Raw genomic sequence first — 12,553 nt, 5'->3', positions numbered from 1 at the left:
ATAAACCACAAGGCCAGTTTAATACAATGCTCAAAAAAGGGATAATAAAAAAACTTGTCAAATTTTCACTTGTACTGTAAAAATGATTCTATATTTACAGGCGTCTGATGTTTTGCACCTCCATCAAGACTGAAATATTGGCAAATTTGGAAAGTTTTTGATCCTCTTGGTTTTTAAAATACCACTTTGCTACCTAGAATTATTTTCATATTTATGTAATGTAGTTGAGCACTAGGCAGTGTCCAAGATTTAATAGAGCAGTAATCATCACTACTATTTAGTAAATGTATACACATATATTTTATATACCGTATATATAGCTCTTGTATCCTGGGCGTTTTGTACATTTAAATTTCCAGCCTTATGGTACCCTCCCCCTCAGCTCTCCAGCCACCCCTCCCCATGCCAGTTCTCATTCATTCTGCAGCTGAGCTCCATAGACTCCCGCAGTATCATGCTGCGTGCAGTTGCCTATTGACGATCCCGGACACTTGTTTTGTGGATGGCATCGCATTAATGGAAGCAGCGGGGATGCGGCTGGCAAAACAACCTGCTTACCCCGGCGGAGCCCACATGGAAAGAGCACTGTAAGGAAACGAACCTTTCCTGGATTTCAACCTGAGCAGTACCTTTTAAAGCAAGCTGCAACAATTCCGGATGAAGGTGGACTGGGATATAATAGGGATATAATTGTGTATTTCCAAACTGGACTACCCTGCTTCCTGGAGTGTACAGGCAGGAGACAAGCCTCCCATTTCGTGTACCCAGGAGGAGTGTTCCTATAGACGTGTACTTACCTTGCAATGTGCCGACATACTGCATGTGATGGAGTAAGACTGGGCCCCAATCACCTGGACTGGTATGCACTGTGATTTATTGTCAAGAATTCCTGCTCACAACTGTGTCCTGTGGTTTGGAAAGGGATCATAGCTCTTCAGTCCTATATGCCTGGGAAATTTGTCACCTCTTCTATTTGGAAGGACATTCTTCCAGCAAAGGCTAGGAAAAAAGCAAAAAAATATGGATATCTCAGCATCCAAGCAATCATGCTTATTTAGTGGTGGGTGGCCAGGAAATAGATTTATGGCACCTGTATCCCATCAAGGCCCCTTTTCAGGCCCTCCGAGACATGGCTCTATTGGAACAGCTACCTTTCTTGTTTTTTTACTGTTTATAACCATGGCACCGGGCATTCCCCATACTGCTTTACAAGCAAACTGTTCACTGTCTGTAGTACAAGAAGAAAGTACTAATGTGATCTTTTCTGATACCTCATCATTAATGCTTTCGTGGACGTGCGTATCTCCTGTCCCCACAGCAATCCCATCCATCTCCACTATCACCAGCCTAGTTCATGCATCTGTCCCATTAAAACCACACTCCCATGTAACTATCCATACCATGCTTCATCCAAGACCTGGTACTCTTGGCAAACCTTCCCAGGTTTGCCTCATTCCACAATTAGCATTAATAACTCTTCCTGATGTGCAACCGTCACCATGGGGCTCATGCCAATTGAGATGCCAAACAGTTGGCAATCATGGAGCTATTTTATCTCATGGATTACTGTTTACTTCACATTTCCACTGCCTTAATCATCATAGTTCTCTTGATTTGAAGTTACATTGCCAGATATGTGGTAAACTGGCAAGTGAAGGCTTTGTTTTACATTGGAGAATAATGCTTCCTCGGTTATTTATTGAGGTAGCTGATGCACCCAGAGTGCCTAGAGGCAAAAGAAATATTAACAATAGTCCACAATTCCAGACACTCACATATCAGGTGTCTGTGCCTGAAAACAAACCTGTAGGGACATTTGTTGTTCAACTGAGGGCTACAGACCCAGATGCTGGGGATTTTGGCCGATTGGAGTACTTTATGGATGCATTGTTTGATAGTCGCTCATCTAATTTCTTCTTTTTGGATCGTAATACTGGTGTTGTGACCACTACAAGGGAACTGGATAGAGAGACCAAGGCCACCCATGTTTTCAGAGTCACGGTAACTGATTCTGGCATACCCCGTCGTACTGCAATGGCTACACTAACTGTAACAGTCAGTGATACAAATGACCACGATCCAGTCTTTGAGCAATCTGAATACAGAGAAAGTGTTAGAGAAAACATGGAGGTTGGCTATGAAGTAATGACTGTACGTGCTACGGATGGTGATTCCCCAGTTAATGCCAATATAGCCTATCGAATTTTATCTGTAACTGGGGAAGCTTTTGAAATTGACTCCCGTTCTGGAGTTATAAGGATGAAAGACTCCGTGGACAGAGAAGAAAGAGCATTTTACCAACTAGTGATTGAGGCAGATGACCAAGGACGTGATCCTGGGCCCCGTAGTTCTACAACCACTGTGTATATATCAGTTGAGGACGAAAACGACAATGCACCACAGTTCAGTGAAAAACATTATGTGGCACGTGTACCTGAAGACACTATACCTGACTCACAAATCCTTGTTGTAACAGCAACAGATAATGATCAAGGAGTTAATGCAGCAGTTCACTATAGTATTTTGAGTGGCAATGCTCGTGGCTTATTCTCCATTGATGCTCAGTCTGGTGCAATCTATTTGGCTGGTGCTCTTGACTATGAGACAGGGAGAGAGCACATGCTAAGAATAAGAGCACAAGATGGTGGACGACCTCCATTGTCCAATGTGACTGGCTTGGTTAGTGTCCATGTTCTAGATATTAATGATAATGCACCTGTTTTTGTAAGTGGCCCATTTCAAGCTGCTGTTTTAGAGAATGCTCCTCTAGGTTATTCTATTCTACAGGTTCAGGCGCTAGATGCAGATTCAGGTGAAAACTCCAGACTCGAATACAGACTTACAGGAGAAACTGGACCATTTTCTATTAACAATAGCACTGGCTGGATCATAGTGCAGTCAGAACTGGACAGGGAAGAGATTGAATTTTACAATTTTGGAGTAGAAACACATGACCATGGTCAGCCATCTCTGTCCTCTTCTGCTGCTGTAAGCGTGCAGGTATTAGATGTTAATGACAATGCCCCTCAATTTACTCAAAGTGGGTATCAAGCACGACTGAATGAAGATGCAGCTGTTGGTACTAGTGTTCTGACAGTTTTAGCATTAGATAGAGATTTCCATGCAACCATTACCTATCAGATTACATCTGGTAATACGCGACATCGCTTCTCCATCTCAAGTTTAGCAGGAGGTGGTGGTCTTTTATCACTGGCACTACCTCTGGATTATAAATTGGAGAAGCAGTTTGTACTGACAATAACAGCATCCGATGGAATGAGAACAGATACTGCACATGTAGTAGTGAATGTAACTGATGCCAACACACACCGACCTGTCTTTCAGAGCTCTCACTACACAGTGAGTGTAAGAGAGGACCAACCAGCTGGTACCACCGTGGTAATCATCAGTGCTTCAGATGAGGATACTGGAGAAAATGCTCGTATAACGTATGTGGCAGAAGAAGGTATACCACAGTTTGCCATTGACCCTGACACTGGGGCAGTTACAACAACTACAGAGTTAGACTATGAAGTTCAAGTTTCATACACTTTAGCTATAACTGCCCATGACAATGGCATTCCTCAAAAGTCTGATACTACTTATCTTGAAATTCTAGTAACAGATGTCAATGACAATCCACCAGTCTTCCAGAGAGCTTCCTATAGTGGTACAATTCCAGAAGATGCACCTGTTTACACAAGTGTCCTTCAAATATCTGCCACGGATCGTGACTCGGGCCTTAATGGAAGGGTTTTCTACACCTTTACAGGTGGAGATGATGGTGATGGAGATTTCACTGTAGAGTATACATCAGGTATTGTGAGGACACTAAGACAGCTGGATCGAGAGAATGTAGTACAATATCGTCTCAAAGCTTTTGCAGTCGACAAAGGTCATCCAAATGTTCATCGCACTCCCACTGAAATCATTATTACAGTATTGGATGTAAATGATAATGCCCCAGTATTTGCTAGAGATGAACTGGAAGTAATGGTGTTGGAGAACAGTCCACTTGGTCCACCACTTGCCAGGATTACAGCCACAGATCCCGATGAAGGTGTTAATGCTCAAATCATGTATCAGATTGTTGAAGGCAACATTCCAGAAGTTTTTCAGTTGGATATATTTTCTGGAGAGCTGACTGCTTTGGTTGACTTGGATTATGAAGAAAGACCAGAGTATCTGATAGTGGTTCAAGCCACCTCAGCTCCATTAGTCAGCAGAGCTACTGTTAAAGTGCGCCTAATAGATGTTAATGACAATGCTCCAACTCTAAGTAACTTTAGAGTTGTTTTTAACCACTATATTGGTGGTGGTGGTGGCAGTTTTCCATGTGGAATAATTGGGAAAGTACCTGCACAAGATCCTGATATTAGTGATTCGTTGAGCTTTACTTTCCTACAAGGAAATGAATTGGGCCTTCTTCTACTTAATGCAAGTACGGGGGAATTACAACTAAGTCGTGACCTTGACAGCAACCGGCCATTGGAAGCTATAATGGAGGTGGCAGTTACAGGTAAGTAACTTTTTATTTCATTTTTTGGAGTATTAGTAATGTATTGTTGCTAATATATGCCTTTTCTTTTATCTTGTTTCAAATTGCATATTTTAATTTTTACTGTTTGCATTCATTCAACTTTTTTTGTAGGTGGCCTGGAAAAATGTTTATGTATATTGTATATAAAAAATGTAAAATATGTTTTTTTTCGTAAAGTTCATGTGACCTGCACTGTTCTGCACTAAGCATACCTGCCAGTTGCAATCACATTAGGGTTATTAATAATGCAACAGAAAGCACAGCTTTGACCTCATTCACATCAGCGGAACAGAATGTGCAGTGTACTTTCTGAATCTGTAAAGTTAATATATATATAGTCATGGTGCTGCTTCGTACATAGAAACAAGTGTACACATTGACTGTTAGTTTGTAGAAAATATGATTTCTGATGTAAACCAATATGTGTGATTAAATGCAAGCATCATAATGTAATCTGATTTAAAAGCCTTTAAACATGCTGAATGCCAACATTTTTTTTGCTCCTTGCTCCAACTTGCTTTCACATGCAGAAGAAAAACTTTTGCATGTTAATGAAGCCTTTAGGCCTGATTTATTAAAGCTCTCCAAGATATACTTTCATCAGTGAATCCTGAACCGGATCCCTTCCAGGTTTACCCAATCACCCAGGTTCACTGATAAAAGTGTATCTTCTCCAGTCTTTATTAAATTAGGCCCTTTGAGTGAAGTATTTTGACATAGATTGTTTTTGGAAATGAATGTGCTTCTAAAGACAAGGTGCAAGAGGGGTTCTACCTGGTATTAATGAAAATACAGAAATCAGATTTTTTTTAAGGGTATATCATGTTTAATGCAGTCTACAGATTGTAGTGGCTCATATGTGTATGATGTAAGTAAACAATATAATGTAGTGGTCTGTAGGTACATGAAAAAAACAGTATCAATTGTGCAGAGTGCTGGGGGATATGTATAACGCAGTGGACAGGAATTAGACTGTTTTTTGCAAGGGTCTACATATTTAGTCTTAAAGTATTACATTTATGCAGGCTATCTTAAGAAAAAAATAAATATTCAAGTATGCCTTCTACTACAGTGGCCCATGGGGTTGGTATATATGTTAACACATGTTAAGCAAGACAAAGTGTGTTATCAATATGCCAACAGACAGTCCACAAAGCAGCAACTTCTAGACTTCAGGTGACTTCTAACTGCCAGGGTTCAGACAGACAAATTAGGCATGAAAAGTAAATGCACACATTGGTCAGGCACACAGAAACCATGCAAAACATGGTGCACAATTTTAGGTATATTTCATACCTTTCTACTTGAGTAAGTCTTATCTTTTATGTTTAAATGAAAACTCTGGAGATTTTATTGTGGGCATTAACATTGATTGTTTTTTTTTTTTACTGGAAAATTTGGCTTTAGTAAAAGACCTTCATCACTACTATATGACAGCTGTACTAAAACAAATGTCTACTGGAAACCATATCACAAATTGTAACAGATTATCCTGTATGGTGGCTTGTGAAATAATGCATGAGGGGAACTTGGAGGACATTTTTTAATGTTTGTTTGTATTTTTCGCTTTGTACATGATGTTGGAGAAAATTGAGGATACAATGAGACCAACTGGGCCATTTAATTAGGTGTAAAAATAGTTGTGAATCCTTTACAGATCAATTCAAAATTACTACAATTGGGTGTTGAGGTTTTCAGGCACTAGGGTTACATTTGGGCAAAAAGAAGAAAAAAATTAGCACATATACTTTTCTAATTGAGGGACAACCTAGTTTGCAACAGATGTGTGTTTAACATTGTTGCTCAATTTGCTTGATAATGTTTGTTATTATTAAAAATTAGGAATTATAAAAATTGGTATATTTTTTTTATAGATCCAATAGGATCATATATAACACACTGAATAACAATTTGGCCTGACAATATGTCCCCCTGGCCCTGAGCATACTGCCTATACTCCAGAAGTTGTGATTTATCTCTAGGCTCCAGTGCCACAGCTTGAAAAAAAGGAAAATTTACATATACCATCTGGCACCTTATGGTGACTAGTAAGCAGGGGAGAGCTTTGTATAAAAGTGTTTTTCTTTCAACTTCATCTTTAGTGAATCTGAACAATATTATTGCGTGTATTAATATTTCTACGTGTGCTCTTGTATGTATGTTACAGGCCCTCTTCGAAGGGGAGTGCATGCCTACTGTTGAGAATGTGGATATGTTAGAATGCTCATAGCTTTCCTTGGCTCGGCTTTCAGCTTTTACGCCCAGGTTTTGAATTGACATAAAGTAGTGACCTCTTAGCACATATCCAATTACAGTGACAAGCAACCTGTTCTTTCTGTACACCTTTTGTATTTCTTTTCTACTGGGCTGCTGCAGGGTTTTCTTTCTCAACTGCTTAATCTTAGTTTGTTTTTATACTGTATGATTTTATTTGAGCTTTATATTGCATGTTATTTTGCACGTTTTCACCTTACTTTGCTCATTTCGTACTTATTCAATTTTTTGTTTTATATAGAAGATGCTTTCATACTTTAATATTTTTTGTGTTTTTACAGTGCCCAGTTTGCAGCCCTGACCCACTTGCTGCCTTTTGGCATATAGTGTTCGCCTCTTAGGGCACCTGCAGATAGTAGTCTGTCTTTTCCTTTTGTAGATACTTACTCAAGCTGGTAAAGGAAGGCTTTATACTAGCTAACTTTACCTAATTTATTTACAATGCCCATTCAGTTTTTTCTTTTATCAATGTGACTCTATAGCGCAATAGCAGTAATGTAATGTGTAGTAGTCTTCATTCCTTTAGGGTGCCACAACTTAAAATTCCCTGTATCAGGAAACTTGGCCACCCATGCTTTATATAATTCTCTTGATGTATATGTGTTAGAGTATATGGAGAGTGTACCCCCTATGTAGATATTTTTAGGCTGAGAGGCAAACTTTTGGAGTTTTTAGTCAATAATATTTTTCAAAATCCTTTTTAATTTGAAGTTGTGTATAGTTAGTTTTCTATTAAGTAGGGTAATTCAGCATAGTATGTGTACCAATGTATTATGAATTTTCTAAATAGAGTGTTCAACAGAGACCATTTGTTTTTGATTGTATGTGTGTCTCACTAATTGAAACCTCTAGCAGGCAAAAAGGGAGGATGAAGTAGAGATAAATAATTTCTTATCTAACATGGTTGGAGTAATAAAGAACCGACAAGGTTCACATGCTGTGAGATGAAAAAGCATTGTTTATGTTAAAATTGCATTCCCTATTCAGTCATGTGCTTTTTGGCTGTTTGTAGAAGCTTTGCATTTACAACTGGCTTAAATGTAATAATTTTGGCTAAGGGGAGGTATTACAGGTCATCTTAATTACTGTTTACCTATGAGCGTAGGACTTGGTGGTGTTACTAACATGGAAAATTGCAAGGTTCCATTAGGAGAGTGTAGATGCAATAAAGGAATCTAGTGAGTGTATTGTATATAATATATCCTCTGCTACCTTTGCACTACTTTCTTGTCCTGACAAAATCCCAATAAATTGGTGTATTATATCATTTCTATCCAACTCCAATGTTTTTTTTCCTTTTTTTTTTTTGTTCATTAGCTCTCCCTATCTGCTTTTTTTCCCATTGAACTCATCTACTTAGCCATATGTGAAGCTTTCTGGTAACAAATACTGTACTGTGGAAACATGGTGTACTGAATGTCACTCCCAACTGTTTTTTTCTTTTTGTGGCAAAATGGTATTTGGTCCATGCAGAAACATGTTTCAAAAAAGGGTCCTTATGTAGTGTTACATAGTTATAAATGTTGAAAAAAAGACACAGGTCCATAGAGTTAAACCACTAGTGTGACAAGGATATTAGTCTGAAGAAAAATGGTTGACACTACTGATCACAAAGAATCCACAAATTCATGTAACTAACACTGGAAAATGTTGGCCTTTATCTATAGCCTTGGGGGAAAAAATGCAAATATCACTGTGGAATTATATACTTTTAATACACTTGTTTTTCTTTTTTGCTGTATCACACCTGTGGGTCACAAATTTAGTAAATCTGCCAAGTGTCCATCCCCTATTTTCAGTTGCCCTGCAGCATTTGGAAGTGCTGTGTTAGGACTGGTGTTTTAGTTCAGTACTTGTTTCACATTACAGGGGGATACAGTTACTATATATAGAATTTCAACATTTTCTGATATGAATGAGTTCCTAATCTACTCTGGAGTTTTTTTTTTGGTCTGCTTATTTAGGGATGACAAAAGGATGGAAAAATTCAAACGGGACCATCATTCTGATTTATATTAGATCAATTGTGAGTGATTAATCTGGGATGAAACCACTGAAAAAATCTGTAGCTTAATGATAAACTTCTGGCAAATATAAAAATTAGTGTAGCTTGCATAGTATAAGTATAAATAACTCATACTTCCTTTTTTTAATGAAAGCAGTGTACTCACCTAGATTTTCAGTCTTACAGTCTTTGTAAGGCAAACCTAAGGCTGAACTTCAGCCTTTTCTCCGATCTTGCACAGGTCTCCTCACTTGTTGGTAAATTTAATAATCACACTACAAATTTTGATCTGCCCCATTTTTCATTGGATGTTAACTTTTCTAACCATAAAAGCTCACTATCACATGTGGGCATAACTACAGCTTGCTGTTTTTAGGATCACACAAGATGTGTTGTCTGGTTGAGCTGAAAAACAAATAAAAAAAATAGAGCAGGGGTGTCAAATTCTGTCCTACGGGCCAAATCTGGATCGCAACATCCTGTTTTTTGGCCCCAAAAGAATCCTAAATATGAAATACAGCTGTCCCGCAGCTACATTATAATAGCCCCGCTAATACAATTCTCAGCATAAGTGGCGTCTATAGACCAGCGGCCTATGCGTGGCCCTGCATTGGACTGTTTTATAGACGCAAGTGATGCCGGGCATTGTAGTAGCAGCATCACTCGTGTCTATAGACCAGCAGCCTCTCTGCCTATATGTGGCCCCGCATTGGACTGTTTTCTTGATGCAGGGAATTGTAGTAGCGGTGCTATTTCAGTTTCAAGTTTGGCTTGTTACTTTCAAGTCTATGTGTTTTGGCCCACGGTGTATATGAGTTTGACACCCTGCCTCAAGAGTGTACACGTGTAAACTGTTGAAGTGATAATTCTGGTATACTCGTCAGGTTTACAACTTCTTTAGGCCTCTGAGACGCTGGATATCTTTTCTGCAGGGTATCTACCATTACATTCATGGGAGTACAGCATTCTATGGTGCTCTGATCTAACCATACAGCCATAATTAATCATGAGCTGTTTATATAATTGCAGGATCTGTTTTCTCCACAGAATACTTTACTGTCCCTTATCATGCACTGGAAATGAACTTTTGTGCAATATGCATGAGTACTGTATAAAGCAAACTTTTTTTCTGTTTAGTGTCTGTTAAACGGCTCATTATTTCAGCCTGTCTGTTGACACCTGTTGGGGGAAGGGCAACTTGTCTTATTCTACAGTGAAATCCAGCCTGGTAACCAAACCTGCAGGCTTGTAGGTGGGGAGAATGCTGACTGTTTTGTAAAAAGAATGGATTCATTTTTTTCCTTTGTGGAAATACATATTTATTGCTCTGACATGTTTACCATGGTCATTTACATTGGACTTCCTTTTTATCCTCATTTCTTTTGCCTGTAAACATGCATACAACAGAATTGAGTTAAGTCCGTAAAGGCTTTATCAATTCTGCCAAAGGTTGCACTTTACTCAGCAGTTTTTTTTTCAAGAAACCTAGTAACTTTAAAATATTTTGTAAGTTAATTATGTGGTAATTTGAATGAAATTTTCCAGCAACCTACTCAAACTGTACATAAGAAAACAGAATTTATGAGCTACAGAGAAGGCAGGACTTTATTAAGCTTCAACTAATATAGAACATCCCAGGAGTTAAATGGAAAAGAGTTGAATTAGAATCTGTCATGCATATTTTCCTGTCTGTTGGGGAGGGTGACCTTCTCTTTTGCTTCTTTATACCATTATGTTGGGAATCAATGGGAAATTCACTACTGACACCTGACAATAGATGAGGAAAAAAGTTTTAGTAGAGACACCTGTTCTTTTGACAGCTGCATAAGTTGTCACTTCTAACTTTGAATTTAAAGGAAAGCTCAAGACTACCAAAATGATAAAATAATTCCATACCAACAATATAAAAAAAAAAAAAAATTACCACAAACTGTCAAACAGCTGCCTAAAATAATTATAAAACAATAGACAACAAGGTAACAATTCTCAACTTTATAGTCACAATTTTTTTATTTGTGTAATTTCAACGTAAAGTGTCCTTTTTCCCTTTTTTCCTTATTTTGTATTAAAAGTAAATAAAAACAATTTTGTATATTGTTGGGAGATTACAAAAACCTTCAATTCAAAGCACTCTTCAGGGTTTTCCCTTGCAAGGCGATCAGTCATCACAGTATGACAAAATCACAAATTTCGCCTCTTGGCTTTCTCTATATTGGTCCTTAACTTTGAGAGGCTTCTTGGACTCACCCAGCACACACAGCCTCTTAACCTGAGCCACCTGGCCTCAGGCTGCAACTCCCCCTATCTCAAAGACCTGCTACTTTTTATTTTTAATGGCCAGGTGCCCCAGATCCATTACCAATTTCTGGCATGTAAAGGGCATGGAGTGCCTAGCTCACCTATTACTTCCAAGACATTCCCAGCTGGGATGCAAATAAAGAGCTGTATTTCTGCAGCAGCACAATTAATGACAGCCTTATATATATGTATAATTAATGTAAATAGGAAAGTCTTTAGTTTCGTCACTTTTTTGCCTATAGACTGCATAAAAAAATACATTTTTTAAGACATTATCACTAAAAGAGAGTCTTTTTTGCCATGTAAAAACGTATTTAATATTTGTATAACTTTTTTACAGCAAAGTTTACAGGGACTGTTTCCCCAGCATTTAAACTGAGAATTAAAACACTCATGTTTGAAATTCTCATTCTTTCCAATTAGCAAGTCCACACCAGAGTGTTTTCTTGATGGGCTGTAAAAAGAATTGCAGCTGCAGTGTTTGGGAATTGTTAAAATGCCTCAAAAATGATGTGAATGAAGCATTTAGGAGGCATTTTTCCCTATTCTAACTCCTCTCTGCTTCATATCTGCTTCATATCTTGGTTAAACACATTTTCATACCAGCCTAAAAACTCAAACAAAAGCTGTATGGGCATTTATGAGCCTTTAAAGTCAGTGTACACTTAGCCTAAGTAATTACAAAACTATTTCAAAATAAACATTATGCTTATAGTGGAAATGTAAAAATGACACTGGTCCATAGAGGATATACAGGTCCGCGTGCTGAAAATCCCATTCTCTGAATCAGACCAGTAACATTACCTAAATTCACTTTCTCTGATAATTTCTTCATTTTAATAAAAAGATTACATTTTAAATCTTTCATTTAAGTTCTTATACAGTTAAAAACAGTGATTTTCCTTTATTCTGAGGTTAGGGGAGATCAGAGATGGTAATTACACTAATTCAGATATGAATTCCTTGGAATCTTGCATTTGGAAATACTGTTCTTTAAAAATCTGTCTGTCAAATTTTTTACTATACAGTGGGTATAGAAAAGACATTTTGTTGCTTTGCAGTCTCAAATAAAGATGCACATAAACCATTTTTTTTCTTCCAGCTGTATTAATTTATTGCAACTTTTAACAGCAAAGTAAAATATATAATAGTATTGATTTGCATTAAGTAAATTCAGCTAGAATTTTTTCCTAATTTCATTTAGGCCACAAGGTAATAAGGTATGCATATTTTGAAGGTGTAACTATTTTCTATGCCTATATATATTTTAAATGTTTTAAAAGATAAAGGACGAGAACCAAGTATATAAACCTGGGTATTTTGGCAAGGGGACTGGCCCCCAGGGGAGCTCCAGAAATATGGAACTAGGATATCTAATTCTAACCTACAAGGTACTGAAAACTTTACCCTTTCAGCAGTCTCCCCACTGCAAGGTT

The 12,553-nt window shown here is 37.9% G+C and overlaps 1 protein-coding gene across 1 annotated transcript in view; it reads left to right on the top strand.

Moving 5' to 3' along the window:
• Positions 1–444: 444 nt before the first annotated feature.
• CELSR2 (cadherin EGF LAG seven-pass G-type receptor 2) overlaps positions 445–12,553 on the top strand; it is a gene marked incomplete in the record, with an annotated part of 60,354 nt that continues 48,245 nt past the window's right edge. The window contains 1 exon segment of the mRNA XM_072424231.1: positions 445–4,519. Within this exon segment, the coding sequence (XP_072280332.1) occupies positions 1,021–4,519 (3,499 nt within the window).

The sequence above is a fragment of the Pyxicephalus adspersus genome, chromosome 1 (genome assembly GCF_032062135.1).
Source record: "Pyxicephalus adspersus chromosome 1, UCB_Pads_2.0, whole genome shotgun sequence".
In the NCBI taxonomy this organism is placed as follows: Eukaryota; Metazoa; Chordata; class Amphibia; order Anura; family Pyxicephalidae; genus Pyxicephalus; species Pyxicephalus adspersus.
This window is presented reverse-complemented; position numbering and strand designations above follow the sequence as displayed.